The following is a 27552-nucleotide window of genomic DNA, read 5'->3' on the forward strand; positions in this document are numbered from 1 at the left end:
ACATGCATGCTTTCATACATTCACAAAACTAAAAAAAAATGTTGACGTGTATTTGGTGTTTGTTAGAAGAAAGCAAAGGCATATAAAGGCCTATCATTATAGGCTTTAGTAAATCCATTCAATAGAACAGTGGTCCCCAACCAGTAGCTCGTGAGCAACATGTTGCTCTCCAACCCCTTGAATGTTGCTCCCAGTGGCCTCACAGGAGTTTATGTTTGAATTCCAGGCTTGGAGGGAAGTTTTGGTTGTTTAAAAACCAGATGTACTGCCAAACAGAGCTTCGATGTAGCTTGACAATCCACATAGGGGCTACAAAATGGCCAATCACAGCACTTATTTGGCACCCCAAGAACATTTTTCATGCAAGTGTTGCTCCCCAACTCCTTTTGCTTCTGAATGTTGCTCACGGGCTCAAAAGGTTGGGGATCCCTGCAGTAGAAGAAGCCTTTTACCAATACATTTATCAAAATACTGATGAATATTATAACTTTTGACTTCTTTTAGCTCTTTCCATCAGGGAAGTTTCCTTCAATGTCACCCCCAGAGCTTACCTTTTCTGCGCCAGACGGGGTCTGCGGTGGGCCATATTGCTAGTTGCGGAGAGCACAATTGCACTCTCTTGCACTAGAAGAGTTAAAAAACTGAAATTTCTCTTAAATGTACCAGGATCAGCTTTTGCCGCCCTTGGTAACTTGAGGGGTGCTGCCGCCTCATTGGTGCTGCTCCTCTGCTTTCCATAAAGGCTATATTGACATTCTGCATGTTGCTGGACTTAAGAGAAAGCAGAAGCATATACAGAGACTTGAGGGGGGGGGGCACATGGGTCATATCTGTTGCTTTTAAATAAACCCAGCAGGATTGTTTTGCCTCCAATAAGGATTAATTATATCTTAGTTTGAATCAAGTACAAGAAAAAATAAATAATTAAAAAAATGTGAATTATTTAATTAAAATTAAGTCTATGGGAGATGGCCTTCCCGTAATTCAGAGATTTCTGGATAATGGGTTTCCGGATAACGGATCCCATACCTGTACTTAAAAAAACTGTTATCATCCCACGCAAGCCTTACATTAACTGTATATGCTCTTTGTCTGTAAATGGCTCCTTCTTTTGTGGGGAATGATTTTATTTAGCAAACAGGATTATCCATAGTGTCACAATTTTACACAACATACAAAAGGTCAGTGCTTTTTATTCAGTAGCTCTCCAGTTTGCAATTTCTAGTCGCTAGGGTCCAAATTACCATAGCAACCAGGCATTGATTTGAATAAGAGACTGGATTATGAATAGACTAAATATCTTTGAACAATGGGATATGGAATCATGAGTGTGAATATATATCTACCAATGTACTGATTAAATATAGCTTAGATCTTTTCTTATTACAAAATAGCTGCAAATGTTAAAACTACTTTTTAAGTGTGTTTTTGAAATGTTTTTAAAACATTAAAATACAAAGAAGTTATGTAAATATAGCTAAAGGCAACACTATTGGAATTAGAGGATATGTATCTATAAATATATCCGTTTAAGGATTTGGTATCTATAATGTTACGTGTTGTGAATGTTATTTCATGTGCCTGGAAATGGGCACAAAACCTGTCGGTTGCTTGTTAATTACACTGTGCCAATGCTGACAACTTTTATTTATTCATAATAATAAAGGATGTGAAGATTTTAAACAGGACCCTGAATGATACATGTCCGTAATTGATGTCCATGTTGTTAGAGAGTTTAAAGGACCAATAACATAAATAAAAAAAATTAAAAAAATGTTTCTTTGTAACAAAAAAAAACCACTGAAAGTGTCAGAAGAAAAAGGCAATTCATTTAAAAAAACTATAAAAAAAATACAAAACAATGAAGACCAGTTGAAAGATTGATTTGAGTTGACTATTCTATAACATACTAAGGGGCACATTTACTATTGGTCGAATATTGAGGGTTAATTTGACTTCAAATACCAAAGTCGAAGGATTTACCGCATTTCGTTCGATCGAACGATTCAAAGGATTTTAATCCATCGATCGAAAAATTTTCCTTCGATCAAAAAAAGCTAGGAAAGCTCATGTGGACTTTCCCCATAGGCTAACATTGGTGCTCGGTAGGTTTTAGTTGGCGAAGTAGGGGGTCGAAGTTTTTTTTAAAGAGATAGTACTTCAACTATTGAATGGTCGAATAGGCGAACGATTTTTAGTTTGAATCGTTCGATTCGAAGTCGAAGGTCGAAGTAGCCAATTCGATGGTCGAAGTAGCCAAAAAAAGTATTTTTTTATTCTAATCCTTCACTTGAGCTTACTAAATGTGCCCCTAAAAGTTAACTTAAAAATGAATGAGCCCTTTAAGGGCGGACTGAGCTACTTAGTACTCCTGTAGCCCAAATAAGCTCCCCATAAACTTGAATATAAATCACCTGCCAAGCACTTTTCACTGCTAGACACTACACACATAAATACCACTGGCCTCCACATTTTTTTAAGCTTGGCTGTTGTTGGTCATTAACAAGAAAGGAACTTTGGTTATTTTCTTTTTTTATTAGGTGGGTTTTTATGGTGCCACAGCAAAAGATCCAACTTTGTTGTCAGTAATAAATACAAAACAAACTGGTAAAAAAAAAATCAATGTACAAGAAAATGCATCTAATGGTGTAAATGTCTGTCCAGGCAATGAGTCTAGTTCATGCAGTTATTACAGTATAGAAAAAGGCTTGCAGTCCTTAGGAAAGTTTAGATTATCATAAGAAAATGTGCCCACGGGAATCTTCTGTTCATCAGCTTGCAAAAATAAAGGCAGTAGAAATGTAAGGCATCGGTACACTGTTGCTGGTAAGCTCTTGGGCTACAAGCTCGGCATGTCTTAAGTCATGAGCAGCCATTACAGGAAGAATTCTTTCATCTCTTCTTCTTTTGCATTCGTATCATCAAGCAAAATCTTCATTGTTCTGTCCATCATATTAGGCCTGGAAAGGACAAGGAATATATTACTGAGTCCATAAGTAACAGCGGCAGCACATGGCTCTACAATATCCTACCAAGCAACTGTATAGCAAGCAATGTGATTAATATAGTAGTAGTATTTAGTATACCTAGTGTGTTTATAATGTACAGGTATGGGATCCGTTATCCAGAAACCTGTTACCCAGAAAACTCTGAATTACGAGAAGACCATTTCCCACATAATCCATATTAAACAAATAATTATTATTATTATTATTTTTTTTAATTTAGCTTTTTCGCTGTAATAATCAACTAGTACGGGTATGGGATCTGTTATCCGGAAACCCGTTACCCAGAAAGCTCCGAATTACCGAAAGGCCTTGTCCCATAGACTCCATTTTATCCAAATAATCCAACATTTAGAAAATGATTTCTTCCCCTTTTCTCTGTAATAAAAAAAAAACAATTCCCTTTACTTGATCCAAACTAAGATAAAATTAATCCTTATTCTAAGCAAAACCAGCCTATTGGGTCTATATTATGTTTACATGATTTTCCAATAGGCTAACAATATGAAGATCCAAATTATGGAAATATAACTTATCCAGAAAACACCAGGTCCTGAACATTCTGGATAACAGGTCCCATACCTTGTACTTGATACAGCAAACCCCACCGCCTGGGCCTCCCCTGATGCCTGGGCCTCCCAGCAACCATGAAGAATGCTGTATAGCTAGTTATGCCACTGATTTACAGACTTAAGGTATGAAGATACAAATAATTTAAAGACCCCTTATTTCGAAAACCCCAGGTCCCAATCATTCTAAATAATAGATAAAATAGCAAATATGCCCAGAAGGGCACTCTGAATAAGTCTATTGTAAACCTAACAAACTTGTGATACCTTATAATTAAAATCAAGAAATATTTCTATGTTGAATTTGTTCCCATATGGCACATTTTTAACTTATTGGCTCTGGAATGAAGCCATATTTGTGTTCGTAAGGAACATCTGCTACACGTTGGCTCATACTTTCGCCGCTTTTCTTTTTAACGGAGGTCAGTTATATTTGTATTTGCAGAGAGCAGGCGGATATCCTACACAAGCGATTCCTACGAGTCCCTAACGATAAGAAAATCTGTACTTCTCTACTGTCTGGCTCTGTGTATCCTTTAATAGCTGACAAGACGTCCATAACGGACACGCATTATTCATTTGGTTCTGGCTGGCTCTAGAAATAACAAGTGGAAGTGCATATACAGATGTCTCTTTGGTTTTTCTTTAACAATGATGGATAATGCATTGAAAGTACACCAAACCCATTAAAATGTCACGTTTACGTGTTTTCTGAGTTCATCCAAGACTTTTTGGGCAGCCCAGAGCGTGTTTGTGAGAGAGAACATTTGAGGGCAGTTTTGTTTGTACACTAACTAAATCTGATATTGGGAGTAAAAAATCCACCAAGGAGGTGTGTCTGTTTTAGGGGCCTTGTCACTGTATGGTACGATCACAACACATTTATTAACACGCTGGACTGAATATAAATTTTAGGCAGCCATCCAGGCCCGGACTGGCAATCTGTGGGTTATGGCAAATGCCAGAGGGGCTGCTATAAGGTGCCATAGAAAGTCACTATTTAGTGGGCTGGTGGGGGCTGATTGGGCCTCTGTGTACCTGAAATGGCAGGGCCAATTTTACTTCTCAGTCCGGATCTGCAGCCATCCTTCCTATGATTGTTTTCTAACTGCAGTTCCCAGCATTTTCCAAACCCCTTTGGAGAATCTGTACAACAGTGCATATATTTATAATATGATTTATCCACATTCATATTGAACAGCTACTACACATATTTGCATACACACATATATATATAGAATAAATTACACCCTATTGTACAATATAAGGATGTTATAAGTCTCAGAGAATTTGCACATTTACAGTCCTATTCAGATGATTACGGTACTAAATCTGCCCCTTCTGACTACCTTCAGTTCAGTTAAAACACAAGAGAAAGTCTATGGGTAGTGATAAGGAAGCCTGATTAAAGGATCACTATAAGAGTTGCCAGAAGTGCAATTTTAGTTGCCATTTTTTTTACCAACATAGAGCTTTTTTTCTCCATAAATTCAGTGCATATATTTATAATATGGGGTATTTTCATAATTTAGATCTCCAAGTATACTAAAAATCATTTACAAATTAAATAAATCCAATAGGATTGTTTTGCCCCCATCTGAATGTGTGCAGCTTAGTTACCATCAGGTACAAAGTACTGTTTTATAATTACAGAGAAAAAGGTAATTATTTTTTTAATCTGAATTATTTCATTAAAATGAAGTCCATGGGAGAAGGCCTTCGTGTAATTCTGAGCTTTCTGGATAATGGGTCTCTGGAAAAGGGATCCCATAGCTGAAGTATCATGCTAGCATACAGTAAGTATTAGACTGTATTATTGTACCCTGTAACTCACATATCTGTAATTACAAGAAGCCAAAAGGGGCTGGCCAAATGGCAAATGAAGGGGTGGTGCTGTGACATCATTAGGCATTTATGAACACTTTTTAAATTTACTTTTATTTTATAGCCATTTCTGTGGTTAATATCAGGCTTTTAGCCAGCAGACCAAGGGGAAAATTTATTGTGTCATGCCTATCTCTGGCTACTAACAGATGGTACATAAACTGGAAGGAAGATGCTGCTTTGTCCTGTACAGTTGTGGCTGTAACTCACATATGGACTTACTTCTTGGCACCTTTACTTGTATTTGATTAAGCAGAAACATAACTAAATTGGAAAGATGTTCTTCAATAAAGACCCTATCTTAGAACAACTGTGATTAAGTCCTGAAAGCCTGGCAAATAGCAATAGGCCTTAAAGGAAAGTTAAATTAAAAAGTAGGCTAGAAATGTTGTACATGTTTTGTGCTTCTCTACCAGCCCAAGGCAACCACATCCCTTTAGCAGTAAAGATCTGTGTCTCCAAAGATGCCCCAGTAGCTCCCCATCTTCTTTTCTGCTGATTCACTGCACATGCTCTGTGCTGCTGTCACTTACTGAGCTTAGGGACCCACTCACAATATACAGTACACATAGAATAGAAATGTCACAATATAAGGCTGATTGGTAATTAATACAGATAATTACTAAGCAGATGTGGGGCGGGATTACTTGCTATACCCCATGCGCCAGATACAAGGTTCAGGGAATACAACTGTTGTACAAATAAAGACTAAAATTAGAGAGGAAGTCATTAAGCCACAACGTGACTGGTTTTTTAATCCTGTACAGAAATGTCTGGATTGGAGGGACCACTCCAATTGCTCTACATGAATCCTCAGAGCACCATAAACATATACAGCCATTACCCATTTTTATTTAATGGCACCTCTAACAGTTTGCAGCACCATGGATGCCACTACAACAGGGAGTCCATAATAAAGTAAATAATAAACCCCCTTTTGTAAAATATAAGGATATTATAAGTCACCAAGGAATTCCATGACCAGTGAAACTTCTAATATCCTCATATTTTACAACAGGGGGAACAATATTTATTATAGCACACGAGTTACAGTATGTCATGTGACAGAAATGACATCACTAAGCACTGATTATACTCATGACATCACTAAGCACCATTTAATAGGATGTAATTTACAGGATATTCATGGCTCTTGTGTATTATGATGTAAGCATATGAGAGAACATAATAGTAATACCAAAAATGTATTATTGTATCTATTTAAATTTAATGTGCTGTTAGTTTACAATGATGCTTATGAAGACAAATCCATCATGGGCCAAACTGCACATGAATGGTAAATGCAGACAGCAGAAAATAATAGCAGTTTGTTGTGGATTTTTAACCACACACACACAGGGGTGAGCGGAGCGGAGCGGAGCAATATATAGTGGGAGCCCTGTACTTAGCAGCTGGTCAAGGCATATGTTGAGTACAGGGTTTTCTCATGCCTTGCTGCTCATGCACCAAAGTGAGTGCAATCAGTTGGCTTAACTTCTCATGTAACATAATTTGTGTGAATGTTATAGGGACCTTAGATTGTAAGCTCCACTGGGGCAGGGACTGGTGTGAATGATGAATAATCTCCTTATAGTGCTGCAGAATATGTTGGCACTGTATAAATAAAGGATATTGGGCCAGATTCAATTCAGGGAGGAAACGGTTTATCCAATTTGATTCAATTTGTGATGAGATTCAATTCGGAAAAACGTATCTCACCATTTATCACGTGAAAACTCTTTTGAAAGCTATGGGACAAAAACTGGAAGTGTATTAGTAGAAAAGATTTTTCACCTCTAATGGAATCTCAAATGATAAACCATGAGAATTGACTCTGGACCAATATATTGTAATAATAATAATACCTATTTCTGATCAAACTAACCTAAAGAGGATATGAAAATACAACAATTCTTCCAATGATTAACAACCCACCTAAAACAATAAAATGGTCCTAGTTCAGAGAAAGTTTGTTGTAAGTATTTATTTCCCTTTTGATTGAGTTGCTTAAATGCTAATGGCTAGTGTTATATTTAAATTACAGCAAATGTTATGAGCTGTGGTCACATTCCTGCATTCCAAGGCTTTAAAAATATGCTTAAAATAAAACACATTTGCCTATAATTCTCACTCTCCACACCCAAGAATGCTGCAGTCCATTCGGGATATTATTTGCAGGCCCTCCTTATTTGTGAAGTAAACACCAATTATGAGAGTGTGTGGGCGCAAGCCACAATTCATTTTTATGCAATATGATATTCATTTGTTTTAATGGTTACTTTTAACAATGGAGTCAACATCCTTGGGGTAAACAAGCTGGGCGTTCACTGTCTAGACACTTCTTTCTTGATCTGGTGCATGTACCCAATTTAAAGGCAACAATGAACCATTTATAAACCACCATCTTGTTTTTTCTTACATCCACCCTGTGATTGTTATTTAGGATGTACCCAACAATATCTGACCATCAACATCACAGATATACTCCTATGACAACAGTTTCTCTCTCCCAACCTCTTAACAGTCAGACCTATTTACAGAAATGAAAGCCCCGGAGCAATAAACACAGGGGATGCACGAAAGGAATTCGAATGACCAGCAGTCAAATAACACTGGTTTATGTTTAAAGATTGGCAGAATCATATGTAGTTGTGATTGGGTGAGAAGGAATGAGTTAAGGCAGGGAAATGCCAGGCTGGGGGTGGAGAAAGACAGGGATGTGATGTCAGGGGAAGAAACAGTTCACTTCCTTATCTTCTGCACAGGTAGAAACTCCCCCTTTTTACATATTTTGTGAAATGTCAGGAGTTTCTCTTGATGTTCTGTACTGTTATATAGTGGTTTTGGTACTGTTGGCAATATAAACGCAAGAGAGATTGCATGTTATAACTCATGTTAAATGAATGTCAAACGCTTGATCAGGGAATGTTTCCGACCGCCATTGAGGTCAGGAAGGATTTTTTTCCTTGAAGCATAATTGGAAGTGGCTTCAGGCTGGGTTTTTTGCCTTCCTCTAGATCAGAACAGTAGACATATGATAATATATTTTAAGTTTTTCTTTGTCACAGCAGTGGAAACACCTTGCCAGAGTACTGCACAGGTAAGTTTAGAAGAGGGAGAAAGGAGGTTCTCACCTGTGACTGCACAGCGGATTGATTGATACAGATGCTACTACTGCTTGTGCTAGGTGACAGCTTACTTGAATTTTCTATTGTCGACACACTGCAGATTCCAGACCAACAGCAGGGCTGCTGAACCTCTCTCATGGTAGGAGATGCGGCTCCTGCTCATAGCAGGTATGTAACAATGGGGTTCAGTGGGACGGCTGAATTTGGTGTAATCTCAACAGCACAAACTTTAGTTTGTTGAGTTTTACTTCACCAAATAATTTGCAAAACCACAGAAAAAGTTTCTAAACAACGAAAATTTGCAAAATGCATTGGTCAATGCAGTTCTTCCTCAATGAACGTTTTTCTTTTTTTTATATAAGCAAAATGCACTGGTTCAATTGGAGTGTTTTCTTGCACCAAAAATGCATTAGAGTCAATGGGTATTTTTTTTACTTTATTATTTTTGCACAAAAAAAATCCATGCCTGGCAAAAAATTACACTCCCACTTATGACTAAGTAGAGTTGCAGTAAGTTTTTCCTCTTTCATTAAGACATTAATTAGGTTAATTAATTAATTAATTGGTTGGCCAGTCGGTTACTTCAATTTTTTGAATAAAAGAAAATAGTTTTCAACACTTTCATGCAAAAAAAGAGAACTTGAGATGGCGAATCACATTATTTGGTGGCAATGGGATATTAAAAATACTAATAAGAATATATCTGCATTGGGAGATGATGGTGTAGTATGTACAATGCCTTTGTGTCTGGGGCAGCAGTGCACATTGAATATATTTAATACCTCTGAGGGCTCTGAGCACATAAATAACATGATGGCCAGCCAGCACACTTGTGGGATTGCAACCATTGGATGTGGGCTGGGCCAAGCAGTATTGATACCAAGGCAAAACTACTTTACCCAACGCCCTTCCTGAACCTCAGGACCCCCATGCACATTTACTTACTCTCACACATACACTCTGATTAGTCCCAGCCACATTGTTCACCCCTTATCCCACCATCTGCAGACCACTTGGCATGCACGATTCTCTTCCTCCTCCCCCTCCAATTATGACCATTTCACTCAATTGGATGCCACAACTGTTCAAACAATTCAATCAATTTCTGACTCAACACAATATTTAATTACTAGTCACAGTACCAGTTGAGCTTTATGAACTGTTAGATGTGTCTGTATTGCTGAATGACTTATTAGAAGAAGCACAGAAGAGAGTTAGGCTACTTCAATGTCCAGGAAGGTTAAGGAAAAATGTATTTTTTAGGCATTTCTCCTAAGGGCAAGACTACTGTAGATACAGTGAAATCTTATTCCATACAGATCAAAATACATACATACATACAAAGGGCAGAACCAATTAAAGGGAAAATATACCCCTATTATTATCATTTAGTTGGGCTTATGTAAAAAGACATGCATATCTGAACTTCCAAACAGATTCCACAGAATGAAAGGAAGCCATGTTACTTGCAAGAACCATTTCCCGGACCCCATCAGGCTCACAGTGCAATGGAACTCCTCTCTTACCTTGTAATTATTATAATGATTCAAGAATATGAATTCCTTCTAGTTTCTAGAGAATCTGTGCACTGCCCACTAGAGACTTCCCAACAGTATCACTTCACAATAGAACTTATGTGTGTGTGTGTGTCAGCTCTTCAGTAACTGTTGAAATGAGGGGGATCACCCATTTTCAATATTTCACCATTGAACTTTAGGTCAGCACTGGTCCCTTTAATAAAAACAAATGGTTCTGTACAGACTTAGCGAGGCAGGCTGAAAAAAAAAGAGAGAATCACAATGATCCAGTTCTATAGCTGGCGTGTCAGCTGCCAGTTGGAAGGAACACACAAGCACATGCTAAGCAAGTCGTCCTTTCCAAAGCAGGAAGAGAGTTTTCATATATTAAAGAGAATTCAATTTCATTCTTGCTCTACATGGGAAGTCATTAAATATATGCAGTCTGTTTCCTCAATTAAGAGTGGATAATAAAATGGTAAATGTATGGTAATGCTGGGCTTTATATATAACTAATTATTTCACATCAGAAAATCAAGCCATAATAATGTAAAACGTTGTTTCACTACAAAGTGGCCTTGGATGTGTAATAAAAGATTCTGTATTAGGAGCAAAGCTCTAAACGTGACTAAATAAAGGCACATAAGTTACTGGCATAGCATAACAAACGTATAAAAAGCAATTTATATATTCTAATGAAAATTGGGATCAAAAGCAAACCCCTATACAATTTAAGGCTAATGGCACATATGGAATTTATTTTAAAGAAAATAATATTGACAGATTCTGCAACAAGACAGGCGTATCTTAGTTTATCTTATGTTTGTGTTCCCAAAATGCTATTGGTGATTGACTATGGAGCTCATATGTGACTGCCAGTGCAACAAGTGCAGGATCACTAAGGGGTGCGCTCATTTATATACAATTAGTTGCAGGGACAGTGCTGCAATCTGCGCCTCATGCCAAATAAAAAAATCTGTCCTAGTGGGCAGCAACAATAGTCACAGGCCAGCCCAGTTTTTGCCATAGGACAGATGGTAAATACAGTGCCCTACTGCGGCCTGCGTCTGTCACCACTCTCTAACTTGTCTGTCTGTATGATGCACAAGTTAGGGGATGAGTAGGGGTGCCTATGTGCCTATGTGCTTCTCCCTGTCTATGCTCATGAATACAGAGCTGCTGAATGCAAGCTGTGCCATATTCATGGGGGCAACAGCAGGTTTCACAGCATGGGGAGGGACCCAAGGCAATTCATCAAGGGGAAAGGCAGGTTGCAAAGTGCAAAGAAACGGCCGATTACTCATATTTTTTGCACTTTGCACCCTGCCATTCAGCTTATAAATGAGCTCTTACATTCTTGTGAGAGTTTGGTTGTCATCTTGTAAATGGCTGCGTGTGCCAACTAAAACCCATTGTTTCCAAGATTAAGCAAAATGTTGCCATTATGTGTATCACTTAATATATAATGGTATTTACCAGCAGAACTCATCTTAAGTTTTTTACCCAAGTGTTTTATATTATGTGGGTTACATACATTGCAGTATAGAAAAATCTTTGGTATTTTGATGCTATTGTTGGAGCCTTTATGAACACAGCTGCAATACACCACATGGAACATATGCATGAGGCTTGTGGCACATGTAGCAAATGCATGGACCTGCCTCTCATTGACTGGAATGGCCTCAACATGCATGTTAGCCTTTCCCAGAAGTTTTTTTATTTTTTATTATTACAGTCAAAGCAGGATGGCATGGCCAGTTTCAGGCATTTTGCACAGTGGGCCATGAGCCTAAAGGAATAGGAAACAAATATAAAATGAGCAGTGGCGTAACTAGATATTACTGGGCCCCACAGCAAATTTTTTTTCACACCCAAAAAAATGTCTAGAGGTTGATTAATTTTACCAATATTTATTGAAATTTTATATGAATCAGGGCCTCATGGGGCCCCTATACCTCCTGGTCCCCCTGCAGCCGCAAGATCTGCTTCCTCTGTAGTTACACCCCTGAAAATGAGGATTATGCATTATTCACATACCAGTGGTACACCATTTAGAGCCAACGTCTCTACTCCTGTAACTGCAAAACATGAATTTAGCCATACTGAGGAGAGAAGCACGGCTTGTGCCTGTTTTCTGCTTTGCCATTTTAAAAGGGGAAGGAGACATTTTGGCCTCCCCTGAATTTGTACAACTAATGGAATCACCGATGAGTGTCAAACTAACCTGCTTGGTGGAAGAAAACGAAGGCAAGAGAATCCTGCGACTCTCCCATTCTTGCTGATGGACTTGTGAGCATAGAGCAAAGAGAAAAGAAACCTGTCGCTTGTACAGCACACTGACTTGATAATGTGGAGGTGATTTTCCCACACATGGCAGGAAATTTACTTTCCATTCACATCATCTGCTAAATGACTTCTGCTCAGCAGAGACCTCGAGCTATGCCAAGATGTACTATGCAGCCAGTCGGATTTATGAGTGCGACTTCCCTTTTATATGAAAAGAGCCAGAGTAGCCAATTCTGCTCCGCTAGAGCTGTCAGCAAGAAATAACAGCTGATATATGGTTTTAATTGAAATAGGCAGATCTATTTGATGTTACTGCAAAAGTCCCATCCAAGCTTGGAAGCTTAAAGAAGCAGGCATGCATAGAAAATATAGGAACCGCCCCCACCCACCCGTTCATTGGTGCAGACACATACCATGCAGCTGTATTAGGAGCAAGGTCCTCAAGCAGAGCCCTAGGAGAGGAAAGACTGGCACAGCAGGTGTATGATTCCTAAGGGAATGGCACACAGAGATGAGTACAAGCAGCATGCACAATGCATTCCATATAACATACATGCAGAGTGGCACGTGGCCAATGAACAATATCCATAAACAGTCCACTGAGATGTTATCACAACAAATACAACACTTTTAAAATCAGGTTTGTTCCTTTTTACATGAATTATGCTTGGAGATGACACTTTCATTGAATAATTAAAAGAGTTAGAAGCAACCTCAGTAGAGATTTGTTGCTTCTAATTTTACACTAGATTTGAATGCTCCATTGTTATGTGAACATTACAGGGAAAACTATCATCCATGAAAGATATTGATGGTCTGCTACAAACTGAAGCAGAGCATGTGATTTGCCCGGGGCTGCATATGAAGTGCACCCCCCAAACATCTGTTATATTAGTGACATAATAACCCTCGTGCCTTCCTTTCCTAATGGTTTGTAGGCTACTCAGCATGTTAAGCTATTCAACTGCCACCGTATATACTAGTAGCTGCCTTAGCTGTACATTACTGTTTTTCCTTTTTTTTTTTATAGTTTTTTTGCATTATTTGCCTTCTTCTTCTGACTCTTCTGACTCTTTTCTGCTTTCAAATGGAGGTAGGGTTACCATCTTTTCTGGAAAAAAAATACCGGCCTTCCTATATATTTATCTTTTTTCCTTATAATATCATTGGGATCAACCATCATTTTTACCGGCCATGCTCGTACAATACCGGCCAGGTGGCAACCCTAAATGTGGGCCACTGACCCCATCTAAAAAAAAATGCTGTGTAAGGCTACAAATGTATTGTCATTGCTACTTTGTATTACTCATCTTTCTATTCAGGCCTCTCCTATTCATATTCCAGTCTCCAGTTATTCAAATCAATACAAAGTTGCTATGGTACTTTGGACCCTAGCAACCAGATCGCTTAAATTGCAAATGGGAGAGCTACTAAATGAAAAACGAAAAACTCTAAAACCACAAACCAATAGCAAATTGTCTCAGGATATCACTCTACATCATACTAAAATCTAATTTAAAGGTGAACAACCCATTTAATGTGTATTTAATCCAAGGAAGACATTATCCCTTTAATTAAAATCCCCATTGTCCTGTCCATGAAAGGGAAAGCTTTCAGCTCAGCACGGGATAAACAGGGATAGATACCAGGTTATTTCAAGTTTAAGCAATTGTTCCTCATTGAAATACTATTCCTGGAATTTGTACTGATAGCTACAATAGAATAGAGCTCTGCTAGTAATCACATGTACACGTCTTATCACTAGTGAAGTGGCAAAATTCCATCATGGCAAGCCGGCTGATATTAAGTGATATATTGTAAATGTGCAGCCATTTCTCCAGGGTAAGTGTTTATTGTGCTTGGGGTAGTTTGACAATTCTTTAATTCTAAGCACAACCTGAGGCATTTCTACCTAAACTAAAAACATTAACTGCTAAGAGAAGAGCTGAAATAACTATTGGAAGCAGCTAAATCTTCAGCATGTAAGCTCAGCAGCCCAAGTGTGGGTAATTATTGGAAACAAAAAAGTGCAGAATCTTTCTAAATTAATTGGGGGGATAGTCAGTAGTGATGGGCGAATTTGTCCAGTTTAGCTTTGCCACGAAACGGGCGAAAAATTTGCGAAATATGAATTTTGATGCCAGCGCCAATTTGCGGGCGTCAAAATTGACGCCGGCAACAGACATTCAATGCTCATCAACGTCTGGGCGTCTTTCGTTGGCGTCAAAAAAACTTTGACACCGGCGAATTTTCGCAGCAAATTCACGCCTGGCGAATAAATTCGCCCATCACTAATAGTCAGCTACCTTAGGTTATAATACGATTATTAGGTGGGATGGACTGGAGAAACACAATACAAGTATGGGATCTGCTATCCAGAATGCTTGGGACCAGGGGTTTTCTGGATAATGGATCTTTCCGTAATTTGGATCTTCATACCTTAAGTCTACTGAAAAATAATTTAAACACTAAATAAACCCAATATGCTGTTTTTGCCTCCAATAAGGATTAATTATATCTTAGTTTGGATCAAGTACAACGGTGCAATATGTTGGCGCTCTAATAATAATAATAATAAATAATACTAATAAAATAATACAGTTTTATTATGGTGTCTATGGGAGATGGCCTTCCCCTAATTTGGAGCTTACTGGATAACAGGTTTGTGGATAATCAATCCCATACATGTTATATTAAATACACTGCATACACTATATATTATACAGGTGGGGAACTTACCCCATTTATTGTACTCACTTGTGCATCAGTGTTTGTCCTGACAAAGGGAGGTTCGCTCACCCCCCAAAATGCTGACGCACAGGTGATCACAATAAATAGGGTAAGCTTCTGTGCATGTTATATAGAGTGTGGACAGCTCCTGTAATATTTTGTGTTACAGTGAATGTCATGTGCCTACTGTCTGGGGGCATTTTGCACCACCATTACAGGAGTACGTGTATTGTAGGCTGTGCAGCTGTATATACTGTACTTGGCAGAGTGGAAACAAATTTCTCTTTATATGAATTACCTTAACATCTATTAAACTCATCCTTGATGTACCTATGGCAAGCATACATTTAGATGGGAGCGTTCAAAAATGATTTTTTTTTAAACCCGGTTCATATCCTGACCCCCCGGGTTTTAGAGTGATAGAAACTATTCTGTGCAATAGAGTTGCATGTCATTGTCCCTTGGTGAAGTCCATTATCTTCCAATTAGATAAACAAATACTATTAGTATGTCACCAGGGTCATTATAAGAATAAATAATACTGCTGTTTTTGAGGGTTCAGTCGTTTTAGTTGCATTGCAATCAGAGTAAGGCATTTGAAGAACAAATACAACCTATGTAAAAGAAGAAACTAAATGGTGGTTGGTTATTACTATTATTGTAAAGTAGACAATTACTTTACACAAATTCATTATGGATTCTCACAGGTATCTGTAATATAGAGACACTAAAACTTATGCCAGGGCATTTTTAAGTCACTTACTGTTTTGTTTTTTCCCTTTGCTGGGCCTGCCGGATTGGTCTTTGCCTCTGCTGCCTTTCTCCCTAATGAATTAAAGGGGGATGATGGTTTGGCTGTGTTTGCAGTCTGGCAATTGTTATTATTGTTCTGGTTGCCACTAAGACTTTCCATAATGGATCTTAATGCCCCAAACGGCCTCTTTTGCTGGTCTCCTGATTCACCGTTAGATGGGGCCCTTTGTAGAGCTTTGCTGCTTTCTTTCTCTTTCTCTTTTTCTTCATTCGGTACATCCTCAATATGTTCCACATGCACTACAGGCTCCTCAAACGTTACTCGTAATTTCAAGTTTTGTGAAGTCCTTCGTTTGGAAGATGGTGATTTTAGGGCACTTTTTGGACTAGTAGTCTTTTGAGCAGAACCGCTGTGTGTGGAAGAATTGGCTTCGGCTGCTCCTGAACCCTGAGGTATGCTTGACGTCTGGTAGTGGGGTTCATAGTCAGGGTCACTGCTTTCAGATGTTGGGGATGGACTATGACCATCTGTAGATTTGGAAGACTTTAATCCAAAAGGAAACCTTCTACTTGTGGAATTTGCCTGAGTATGCTTTTTTATAATTAACTGTAGATTTTCGGAGTTCTCTACATTTTCTACCATGGGCTGTGGCCTTGGCTTGTCGACTTTTCTGACTACAGGATTCTTCTGATCCTCGGAATTATTAGAGTCCGTGTCAGATTCGCTGAGGGACCGTTGCATAAGTTGCCGTAAGCGGGCAAGTTTATATTCTTTCTTTTCTGGGGGGATCCTTTTCCCACTCCGGGAGACTTGGCCATCTTGAAATTCCAAGGACAATTTTTCTGGACTAGAAACATTCTCAGCAATGTCCTTGCCCAGTAACTGGCGCAGGATTTTATCTGACTCATCGTCTAGTGCCCGGCAGCGCAGCCGGCTTGGAACCGATGCATTCAGGGATTGATAATTGTCATTATAACCGTTAAGTTTGCTTTTTGGATTCAAATCTTCTGGGTCACTTGTCTTCCACTGGTGACTGCCGGATGCAGGGGATGATGGTGATGATGGGGAGCTGTGACGAAGAGAACATGTATATCAGGTACATATTTCATAAGAATGAAGTTGCACTTGTACTACAGAAAGCGCATCTGCTCCAGAATCACATCATATCAGCACACAGTCATTAGTGTGTATGTACTGGTGTATTATGTTAAGCTAAATTTGATTTAACACTAAGAACCCTTATGTGCAAGTCTTACTTTGCTTGTTGCATGGTCTGTATGTGGTTTGTTCCTATCGGCTGCTTCTTCTTTTGTGCCTTATCTACTTGTAATATTGTAAATGATTTCTCTCTGCTTGCTGCATTGTTTGTGTGTTGTTTGTTCATTGCTCATTTCTACTTTTTGCAGTGGATGGGGTTGAATTTATATTTGTTCCATTGTATGGGGTTTGATTTAGATTGCTCTGTTTGCATGTTGCCGTTGCCTGATTTTGTATGTACAGGTAGGGGATCCATTATTTGAAAACCCGTTATCCAGAAAGCTCCAAATCAGGAAAAGGCCATCTCCCATAGTCTCCAGAATGCCAGGACCTGGGGTTTTATGGATAAAGGATCTTTCCATAATTAGGATCCCCATACTTTGTCTCCTAAAAATTCATTTAAAAATAAAATTAAATCCAACATAATTGTTTCGACACCAATAAGGATTAACTAATTACAAAACTATTTTTATAATTATATTTTAATTATTTGATTAAAATAGAGTCTATCGGAGTCACCAATAGCTTTCTGGATTCAGGGTTTCTGGATAACGGATCCTATGCCTGTACGTTTTATTGATACTACTGTTCAAAGAGAAATCTGTGTTATTTGCAATAAAAACACTATTGTTCAGCCCCAATGTTCCTATTTAGCACTGCTAACTGGCTTCTTCTCTGCAACAAAGCCTCTACCTTGTGGTAGGAAGTACATATTCAGCAGCCGGCATAACTTTCACTACCTGGCCTGTTAGATTTCATGGTAACCGTTCAGATTCTGTGCAGAGACCAGTGAAATATTAAATGGTGTGCTGGGGTGTGAGACTTCATCATTCCCAATGTGTGAAACAAATACCCGTAGAACACAAATCCTTTAAGTGAATTTCAAGACATGAAACTCTAGCTGGTGAAAATGTACACATAATCCATGGGATTTTTAGGAGGAATCAAAAATAATATCAATGTGCCATTTGTGTGTGGAAGCGGTACTATAGGGTGTCACAGCGCTGCTCTTTGTGCCTCCATTAGTTTCCCGGCAGCTGTTGCTGAGTTCAAACTCCCAGCGTCCCCTAACAAATGGATGATGTGGGCTGCGGGGAATTGTAGTCCAACAATAGCTGATTTAAAGGGAGAGTGCTGCAATGAAAAATAGGAAACACGCACACCCTTTATTTGGCCACAGATATATGGAGAGTGTAACTGATTCAAACATACACATTCATTAAGAAAACTAGATGATAAAACTGTAATAAAGAATAATCCATTAGTGGGTAGCTGCAAAGGGACTGCCAGGAAGCTACTGAGTGTGCGTGCTATCTTCTTATTTCTACTTGTGCAGGTTAAGGTGGCCATAGACGTAACAATTGCGATACGAAAACATCTTTCCAGGAAAGAGTGTTTGTTTCAATACACACGTGTAGAGCTGAATTGTCAGCAGGGGCGTAACTATAGAGGAAGCAGACCCTGCGGTTGCAGGGGGGCCCATGAGTGTAGGGGGCCCAGTGAGACCCTAATTAATTAGCAATTTTAATATATCTTGGTAAAATAGGCCAACTTATAAATATTTTGGGGCCCTAAATTGAATTTGCTATGGGGCCCAGAAACAACTAGTTATGCCACTGATTGTCAGATATACAGGTGGAAACAATAAAATTCTGACAATTCAGCACTAACAGTGGCCAATGTTTGGGTGCCTTCAAAGTCGCCCGATCAAAATTTTCCAGCCAGCCCAATCGTTGAGCCGACAGATATCCAAGTCTTCTGCCGATATCAGTCGGCTAGTCTCCCTCCTTACGCGCACAGAATATCGTATAAAAATACATTTCATACAATATTATCGGTGCGTCTATGGCCACCTTTACATTTCTGTAAAAGCCTTAGCAAATGTGTATTAGGTGCAACAAATGTGAGTTTCTTGTGTAGCAAATGTGAGTATAGTGTGTAGCAAATATGTGTATCCTGTGTAGCTGGAGCTGACCCTGCTCCAGTCTTTCACTGTTTATTATCTCATTCTCTTCCTTCCTAGCACTTTGCTCTTAGCCTTCATGCATTTGGCAGGCCATGAACAGAGCCCATTATATTACCTGGGGGATGTGGGGAGAGATCTGCCCTCGGTTCTGTGAGCTTCCAGTAGCTGCTGAAGGTGAGTCTGTAAATTGATACGCTCAGCCGTCTGCCTGTAAAGAAATACGCTGAATTCAAACTAAGGTTTCATGTGTGAGAAAGCCCCTCCCGACTCCGAGCGCTTTGTAACTTAAATCCCAGAATACTTTTAAACTAACTTTTTTACTTTTATTGTCATGGTTCTTTCCTTTATAGTCTTAAACAACTCATAAAAGGAAACACAACGTGTGAGCTGATTTTAAGCAGAAGGGCACTCTATCATTATTTTAATGGTACAGAAATGGCACTGGGAGCTGTAGTCCAGCAATAAGTAGAATGGCTGTCTATTCCTAGAAGTCTGGGCTCCTCCACTGGGAGAAGGGGGGAAATTATAAAAGCCATTGATGTCCAATCTGCATTCCTCCAGTTGTTGTTGAACCTCAGCTCCCAGGCTGTTCATCCTTAATATATAATATGTCCATGGTACTTTTCCCTTTGATGCAGAGAGACCAAGGCTGAAGCCTCTATGTCAGCAGGTAATATGAGCTGTGTATGACCAGCTTAAAGGAAAACTATACCCCCAAAATGAATACTTAAGCAACAGATAGTTTATATCAAATTGAATGACATATTAAAGAATCTTACCAAACTGGAATATATATTTACATAAATATTGCCCTTTTACATCTCTTGCCTTGAACCACCATTTCGTGACTCTATCTGTGCTGCCTCAGAGATCACCTGACCAGAAATACTACAACACTAAAGGTGGCCATACACGGATAGATCCGCTCGTTTGGCGATGTCGCCAAACGAGCGGATCTCCCTCCGATATGCCCACCTTGAGGTGGGCAATATCGGGCTGATTCGATCGTGGGCCCTAGGGCCCAACGATCGGATCCTAGCGTTCGCCAAACGGGCGGTCGGATCGCGGGACCGCATCAACGAACAGATGCGGCCGCGATCCGACGGGATTTTTAACCCCATCCGATCGAGATCTGGCCGACTTTCGGCCAGATCTCGATCGGGGAAGCCCGTCGGGGGCCCCCATACACGGGCCAATAAGCTGCCGACTTGGTCTGTCGGCAGCTTTTATCGGCCCGTGTATGGCCACCTTTACTGTAACAGGAAGAAGTGAGGAAGCAAAAGGCAGAACTCTGTCTGTTAATTGGCTCATGTGACCTTACATGTGGTTTGTATGTGTACACAGTGAATCTTACGATCTCAGGGGGCAGCCCTAATTTTTTAAAATGGCAATTTTCTATTTATGATTACCCAATGGCACATACTACTAAAAAAAAGTATATTATTATGATAATGGTTCATTTACATGAAGCAGGGTTTTACACATGAGCTGTTTTACTCAGTATCTTTTAATAGAGACCTACATTGTTTGGGGGGTATAGTTTTCCTTTAAGGCCATCAGCCACATGTACAAATCCTGCATTGTAGCAAGTAGAGAATGTACTTGCACCCTGCCCAGACCAAAGGTTTCTTGTACCATTGACAAGGCCCAGTAGAAATTAGAAAAAGCAGGCACAAGCTGCCCTGCCCTTAGGCAAGCTCCCCTCATGAGGTCTGGGCTGGAAGAGACAAATATTCATCCCCTATCCAGTCTTCTAACATCCATCCTAAATTGGTGGGAGGCATTGAGCTCAGTAATGTCCCAGAAGTCCTGGGCAAACGAACACTAAGGGGCTCTATTTTAGATTAGTTTATATTAGTACATTAGTTAGTAAGAGTCACTAGTGATGAGCGAAATTTTCGCCACACTACCTAGCGCGAAAAAAAAAAATGTTGTCCATAGACAAAGGGTCTTCAGGCAAATGCACCCTCTGCCCAAAAGATATAACAGCACTTACATACAGTGTTTGAGATAAAGGAGATGTCTTTTGGAATTAGTATCTCTTACTCTTTCAACTGTTTAGTGAGTTTCACGACTTGAGAGGCCAAGGACATGCATGTCTCCACCACAACCAAGTATCTTGAGCACATAGTGTGGCCCTGGCGTTCGGCGCTCTGTGAGGGCTTATCTCCAGCGTGATTCTGAATGGTCACATTTGCTCCATATTCAACTAACGTCTGCAAAGAATAATGACATTTATTTCACAATACAAAACTAGATATAATTGGATTAAAAGTTTATGTATCTTTTGATTAATTGAATCTTACTGCATTCCTATACACAGAGGCATGCCAGGTTTTGAAACGAGTGGTAACTAAGCAGATGTTTGCTTGTGCAATGAAAGCAAATAATTGTGACGTTCATCCTACTTTGGCTCAGTCATAAGATGGATAGGTTAACTTTCAGAAGGGGAAAGCCTTCAAGACCAGTGTGTTGCTCTCTCTGCCTAGAGGGTCACGTACAAGAGGGTGGTCCTAAAAACTGGGGTGTAGAAGCTGCAGTAAAATTTGTAAATTTTGCTTATTTTCCTGTATCAGCCAGGAAGCAGAAATCGCTAAGTAGAAAAACAATGTAAAACAATAGGAGCTACTTGATTATAAGGCGCACACGTTTGCTATCATCCTCATTATTATGTGGCGGAGTAGCCTGTGATATTTGGCAAAATGCTGCACACACTCAGAACCGTGACCTTAAACAAATGTATAGTTTAGAGGCCCACTTATGCTCCAGACACTGCCAAAACTTGACTCATATGACTCAAACTTCTGGCATTTGCTATTGTATTCTATTAAGCAATCCTGTCCATGCTGTGGTTTGTTATTAACCACCTAAACAAAGCTGCTGGTTAACCAAAGGGAAACACCACTACAGAAACATTAATATTCTTTGGAATAGAACCAATAATAATGATTGGACCCAATTGTACGCCATCTGCACTATACATATACAAACATGAAAATGGGCTCCCACTAGAGGGAGTTGTCTCTTTGAAATTAGTGATATACACAAAAGCAACTAGCAACTGAATCCCCCTTTGTTTCACAAAGCTTCTCTACCTACAAGCCAGTGCTACAAAAGTTAATCAATTAGCAATTACCCAAACAATATAACAAATAGGTTTAAGAAGGTATCACCCAAACATAAGACATTATATTATACCAGAGACGCTCTCACCTGTATGCAGCCAAGATAGCCATGCTGGGACGCAATGTGAACGGCGCTATTTCCACACTTGTCAATTTCATCCAAGGAAATCCCTTGTTCTTGCATGAATTGAAGAAGCCAAAGCAGTATTTTTTCCTGAGCAAAACACAAGCAAGGTCATTCTGAGTCTTGCTGAACACACCCAAGCGCTGCTAAACAGAGATCGCTATAACCTAGGTGTATTGGCAGAGAGAATGAGGCAATGTTTTATGAAGCCTCTTAACAACTGTTATTCATTAAATATTGTGAGTTTCATTTTCCCTCTGGTGGATGCATCAGGCTGCTCTAGGCTTGGAATAAACTGTGCAGACAGTATTGCGCGCTGCTTATGGTGCAGAACAGGAGAGTTGCTGCCAGTGTTATGTACATAAAGCCAGCACTACATCTGCTCAGAAACCAGCTCCACTAGTCATGCTGGAAGAATTATTTCTCTGCTGAATATGTCTTTTTGAATTATAAATCATTGCATGTTCTCCATATGAGCAAATGTATTTAACATAATCAGAATTGCTACTGGCATGTTGGCATTACCAGTGCCCAGCTATATAGAGGAAAATAATTTGCCAAATTATCCCTAATGTACCTGGGGGTCCAAGGGATAAATTGCCTCATGTCACAATTATGCATCTTAACTGTCAGTTATGTCTATATGTTGATATGGAGCTTCTCTTCATATATTTTGTCCAGCACATCGATCTCCAATATCTCTCCATCTGGCCTCTAACTCATATTTAATTATGGGTTTCAAATTGAATTGTACCCAGTCTCTCACTATGCTCCTACAATGGTCTTCTAAGTACACCTTCTGAATAAATTCCATGTCACCCTACTCTATTGCAACTGAGGTTATTTTCTTGTGCAGCCCCCTATCTCTAGAACGTTCTGTAGTATTCATAACGACACAAGCCTTGAAAGTACAGTTTCTCAGAATACATTTAATTATAGCTCCTTGTAGTGCACATCTTTACTGATCTGCACCTACTCTTTCAAATAGATTGCAAGCTCTTTCCCACATACTCTTATATTATTAGTACTATTAAAGAATGGGGATCAAGTATAAAAGCTACAGGACAGAAGAGTCTTTCAAAACGGCCCCTATTTAAACTCAGGTTTAAAGGTTATGCAGTATGACTTAAATTGGCAAAACTGCCTGACCAAATGACCAACTCAAGCAGCAAATAGTATGTGCCTCTATGGTATATTGTATATTGCTCATGCCTGGATCATGCACGTACCAAAGAATAGACAAAAATTGTTTCAGGTAGTGTAGCAGTAAATCTATCTATGGATAAAGCAGGAATTATCATCACAGTGCAGCAATAATAGTGTAGTAAAATGACACAAGGTGAGCTCCATACCTGTCCATAGCCAGCTGCATAATGGATAAGGCTTGGGTGATCTTTAGAGCAGCTTAATTCTGCAATGGCTTCTGTTTCACTCACCATCCAGCGGACGCACTCCAGCTGACCTCTCTGCAGAAAAAGGAAGAAAAATAATTTGTCAAAATATACAGACATCATCCCTTGCCCAATAAAAAGTTGTGGAAGGAGAAGGCCTGTCATTAAAAGTCTGCCTATGAATTCATCATGTTTACTGCCTCTTTCTTTTAAGAAGTTCGGAGAAACTCTAGTTGCCAGAAATAATGCATCAAGTACAGTAATGGGCAGCTGGACAGACGTAGTTATCAAAAGTACCCGGCATACTTTCTCCTCTCCTTTGGAATCTCCGCTCCTTAGAATCCAGCTCCTAGAACATTAGCTTTATCTAACTTGCACACCAAAATTAAACATTTACAGTAACCTCTTTATTCCTGTCTGTCTTTAAATATGTCTAAGCTATAAAAAAAAATTCTAGTCTAGTACAAGGAAATGCATAAGTCAAAGACATTATACTCTTTATTAGTATCTTTCCTATATTTGCTTTCTGTTCTGATCTGGTTATGCCCCAATGCTGACAGATCATGGTTCAACTGACCAGGCCATTCTACTTTATAGGATTATAATTCAGTAATGGGGCAATGTAATACAACGCTGCAAAGTAAAAAGAAAATTGCACCTGGTCTTCTTATCTTTACTGTGGTCAAAAACTGGCAGATACCATTCAGTTTAGAACCTGGGACCCCAGCATTGCAAGGCAGTGCTGCCAAAATTGTCCAAACTGCTGGACCAAATCCAAGCATGCATGGCCAGATTTAGTGACCAATCAGCAGGTACCATTTACTGACCAGTTGTTTGAAAGCAAATAGCTGATTGGTACCCTAGACCTGCTGCACACAAGATAAGCAGCATTATCAAAATGAAAACGAGTTTTCAGAATTAAAAAAATCTAGAATACTTAAAAGTCTTAATTGTGCACTTATTTATGAAAAAGTCAAAATTCAATAAAATGTGAACGAGCCTGCAAAATGTTTAAATAGCTGGAACTTAGAAAATACACCTAACAGCGACATAAAATAAGACACTTTTAACTACTGACTCCATATATTTGAGGTTTCAAGTTTTTGCTCTTAATTTTAGAGTTTCTAGAAATTAATATGTTAAAATATTGCGAAAATTGGAATTTGAAGGCTGATAAAATTACTACTTTACTTTTTTATATTACCCTGTAGTCTCAAAAAGTGCTTTTATTTTAATAAACCATTAAAGGATATAAATCTTCACAACACTGCAAAAACTTAACTCAAACGCCACATAAATCATAAATGACATTTGCTATACATAATGTATGGCCTGCCCTATATAGAAAATGTACTGCTTGGCTCATACAAGCAATTTTTTGTTGACTTTCAGAAATGTTTCTCTTTGCATGGAATCACAAGTCCATTTATCAATTGGTGCATTCAATACGCCCACTAAATGTGCCTCTTTAAAACATAATTATGACCATATGTTGAGTGTGTAATGGCAAAGGCTATGACATGAATATTAAGCAGACATCATTAATAAATGACTACAAACATGCAAATATTGTGATCTTCTTCACAGGGTCATGAAGAGACAGACATTCCCAAAAGTAATTAAGAAATCCTTTCTGAAGTCTTTGGAGGAAGCAATATTCCTCACGGGCCCCATTTAACAAAACAAGGACTTGTTTGTCAAGAGTCAAAGTCTGCAAGGTGGTAGATGAGGTTCAGTGTAAATAAAGTTAAGGTTATACATCTGGATAATTAGAATATTCATGGCAATGATAAATAAATAGTTCATGAAGAATAATTTGGGGGTAATAGTGAAACACAGATTAAGCAACTGTAAGAAATTTCTGTAAGGAAAATTGATTCCTGAATCTATGTAAATACTTGATAACACTTTAAAAAAAACTTAAGCAGTACAACTGAGTTCATAAAATGCTTATCCTGAAATTAGGATTACCAAGATAGGTAAAGATGGGGATTTTTGTGGCTTACCAGCCGTGTAACTCTATACATTGTCAGTCAGTGGCTACTAAAGCAAAAAAAGTGCTGTCTTGCATAAAAAAGGACATTAACTTGAAAAATTAAAACATAATTTTTTTGCCTCTTTAAAGGTCTCGGGTAAGGCCTCACCTTGTATATGCAGTGCAGTTTTGGGCTTCAGTACTAAACTGAGGGATGGAGGGTTTAAACCATGAGGGTAAATTGTCAGAGCTTGTGAGGGGACATGATTACTTTTTCCAAGTACATTAGATGGAAAAAGGAGGATCTTTTTCCCATAAAGAGGATCACCCCACCAGAGGCCACCCCTTAAAGCTGGCTGTAGATGCAAAGATTTGATCGTATGAATTTCCGTAACATTTTCAGGGCCGTGTGTCGATGTCCCAACATTTTTCATAAGATGGCGATCGGTCGTTCGGTTGATCGGACAGGTTAGAAAATTTCTGTCGGCTACTGATAATATCTCGGACATAACTTTGGTACGATCGCTGTCAGGGACAGAACATCGTCTGATCTGTTCTTTTACTACTTTATTTGATCTGAATGGTTAGTGGCAGGTCGGGAGGTGGCACCGAACGATCGTTTGTACGATATGTAGCTAAATGTAGACGTCTATGGCCAGATTTAGACTAGAGGAACAGAACTTTCATTTGAATTAGTGTAGGTGGTTCTTCACAGTGAGGGCAGTGAGGTTGTGGAATGCACTGCCAGGTGATGTTGTGAGGGCTTGAATTATGGAACACTGATAATAGCCAAGGCTATTGTGATCTGAATATCTGTTAGTTAGTATAGATATTGGTATGCCTATAGTTTTATATACCGACTGTTTAAATAGGTCGCTATGTTTATATATATGAACTAGGGTTCATTTGGAGGGGTTGAACTTGATAGACTTTGGTCTTTTTTCAACCAAAAATAACGAAATAACAACTATGTAACTAATTAATAAGAAATTTGGAGGATCATAAAATGTTGCCATATTTATGGGCAGATTTATTGGACTTTAAACATACAAGAGAGCATAGCTGATCAATGGACTTGTGGGTTACTAATAATTCAGTCTGTGCAGGTGCATATGTTTTTAAAAACAGGGTTTTTTAGTTCAATTTCTCATATCTATATACATCCAAGCACCTGTCCCTTTAATGGTAGCTTAAAAATGGTTCATCTTGAAAACCTCTCCCTTATAGGAAGGACCAGTGCGCAGTGCAGGAGACACATTTCCAAAGAGATACAACCAAACAAGGAAGTGCCACCCTGTAAATAATATAAGTAGAGGTAAATAGTTAGGACTATAATATTATATGGGGGTCTACTTTGATTTTTTGAATGCAAAGATGGTGGCAGTTTTACCTGTATATAAATCTAATGGTCATTTTATATATAGCATAACATGTTGCTATCATTATGTATATATAGGAAGTCAGTGATGAAATGTTTTAACTAGGATATGCAAAACAATATTTTTCTCTACCAAAAGTATTTTATTTACCCCCCCCCACACACACACATGATAATGCAGTAATTATGGCTGTAAGGTGTCCTGCAGAATTCCCTCTTCAGCTCTTTCCCCAAATATATATTAAAGTTTGTTGAACCAGACAGACACAATTTTGGAAATTTTCCAAAAAAAAAGAAACTTAACTACAGCAGTGACTTATGGCAAACGCATTTAACAGCCTGTCGATTTAAATACACTTGGGGTTATGAATCAAACTATAGAAGGAGATCTTTCTCCATTAAGTTACTCTAAGAACCATTTAAAATCCAAATACTTTCCTTCTGTTCATTTGAAAAAGGCAAC

At 38.8% G+C, this 27552-nt stretch overlaps 1 protein-coding gene across 3 annotated transcripts in view; it reads right to left on the reverse strand.

Annotated features, from left to right (window-relative positions):
- Nucleotides 1-2518: 2518 nt before the first annotated feature.
- Nucleotides 2519-27552, reverse strand: part of sncaip.L (synuclein alpha interacting protein L homeolog) — a 142620-nt gene continuing 117586 nt past the window's right edge. For 2 of the 3 annotated variants that reach the window (XM_018264214.2, XM_018264212.2), the window contains 7 exons: nucleotides 23698-23811; nucleotides 22310-22435; nucleotides 21143-21312; nucleotides 19212-19304; nucleotides 15883-16942; nucleotides 12803-12879; nucleotides 2519-2960 (listed from right to left, as the gene is read on the reverse strand). In XM_018264214.2, coding sequence (XP_018119703.1) covers nucleotides 2876-2960; nucleotides 12803-12879; nucleotides 15883-16942; nucleotides 19212-19304; nucleotides 21143-21312; nucleotides 22310-22435; nucleotides 23698-23811 — 1725 coding nt within the window. In that variant the 3' untranslated portion in view covers nucleotides 2519-2875. The remainder of the gene's footprint in view (nucleotides 2961-12802; nucleotides 12880-15882; nucleotides 16943-19211; nucleotides 19305-21142; nucleotides 21313-22309; nucleotides 22436-23697; nucleotides 23812-27552) is intronic. The other variant, XM_018264219.2, reaches the window with a different exon arrangement.

The sequence above is a fragment of the Xenopus laevis genome, chromosome 1L (assembly GCF_017654675.1).
Source record: "Xenopus laevis strain J_2021 chromosome 1L, Xenopus_laevis_v10.1, whole genome shotgun sequence".
In the NCBI taxonomy this organism is placed as follows: Eukaryota; Metazoa; Chordata; class Amphibia; order Anura; family Pipidae; genus Xenopus; species Xenopus laevis.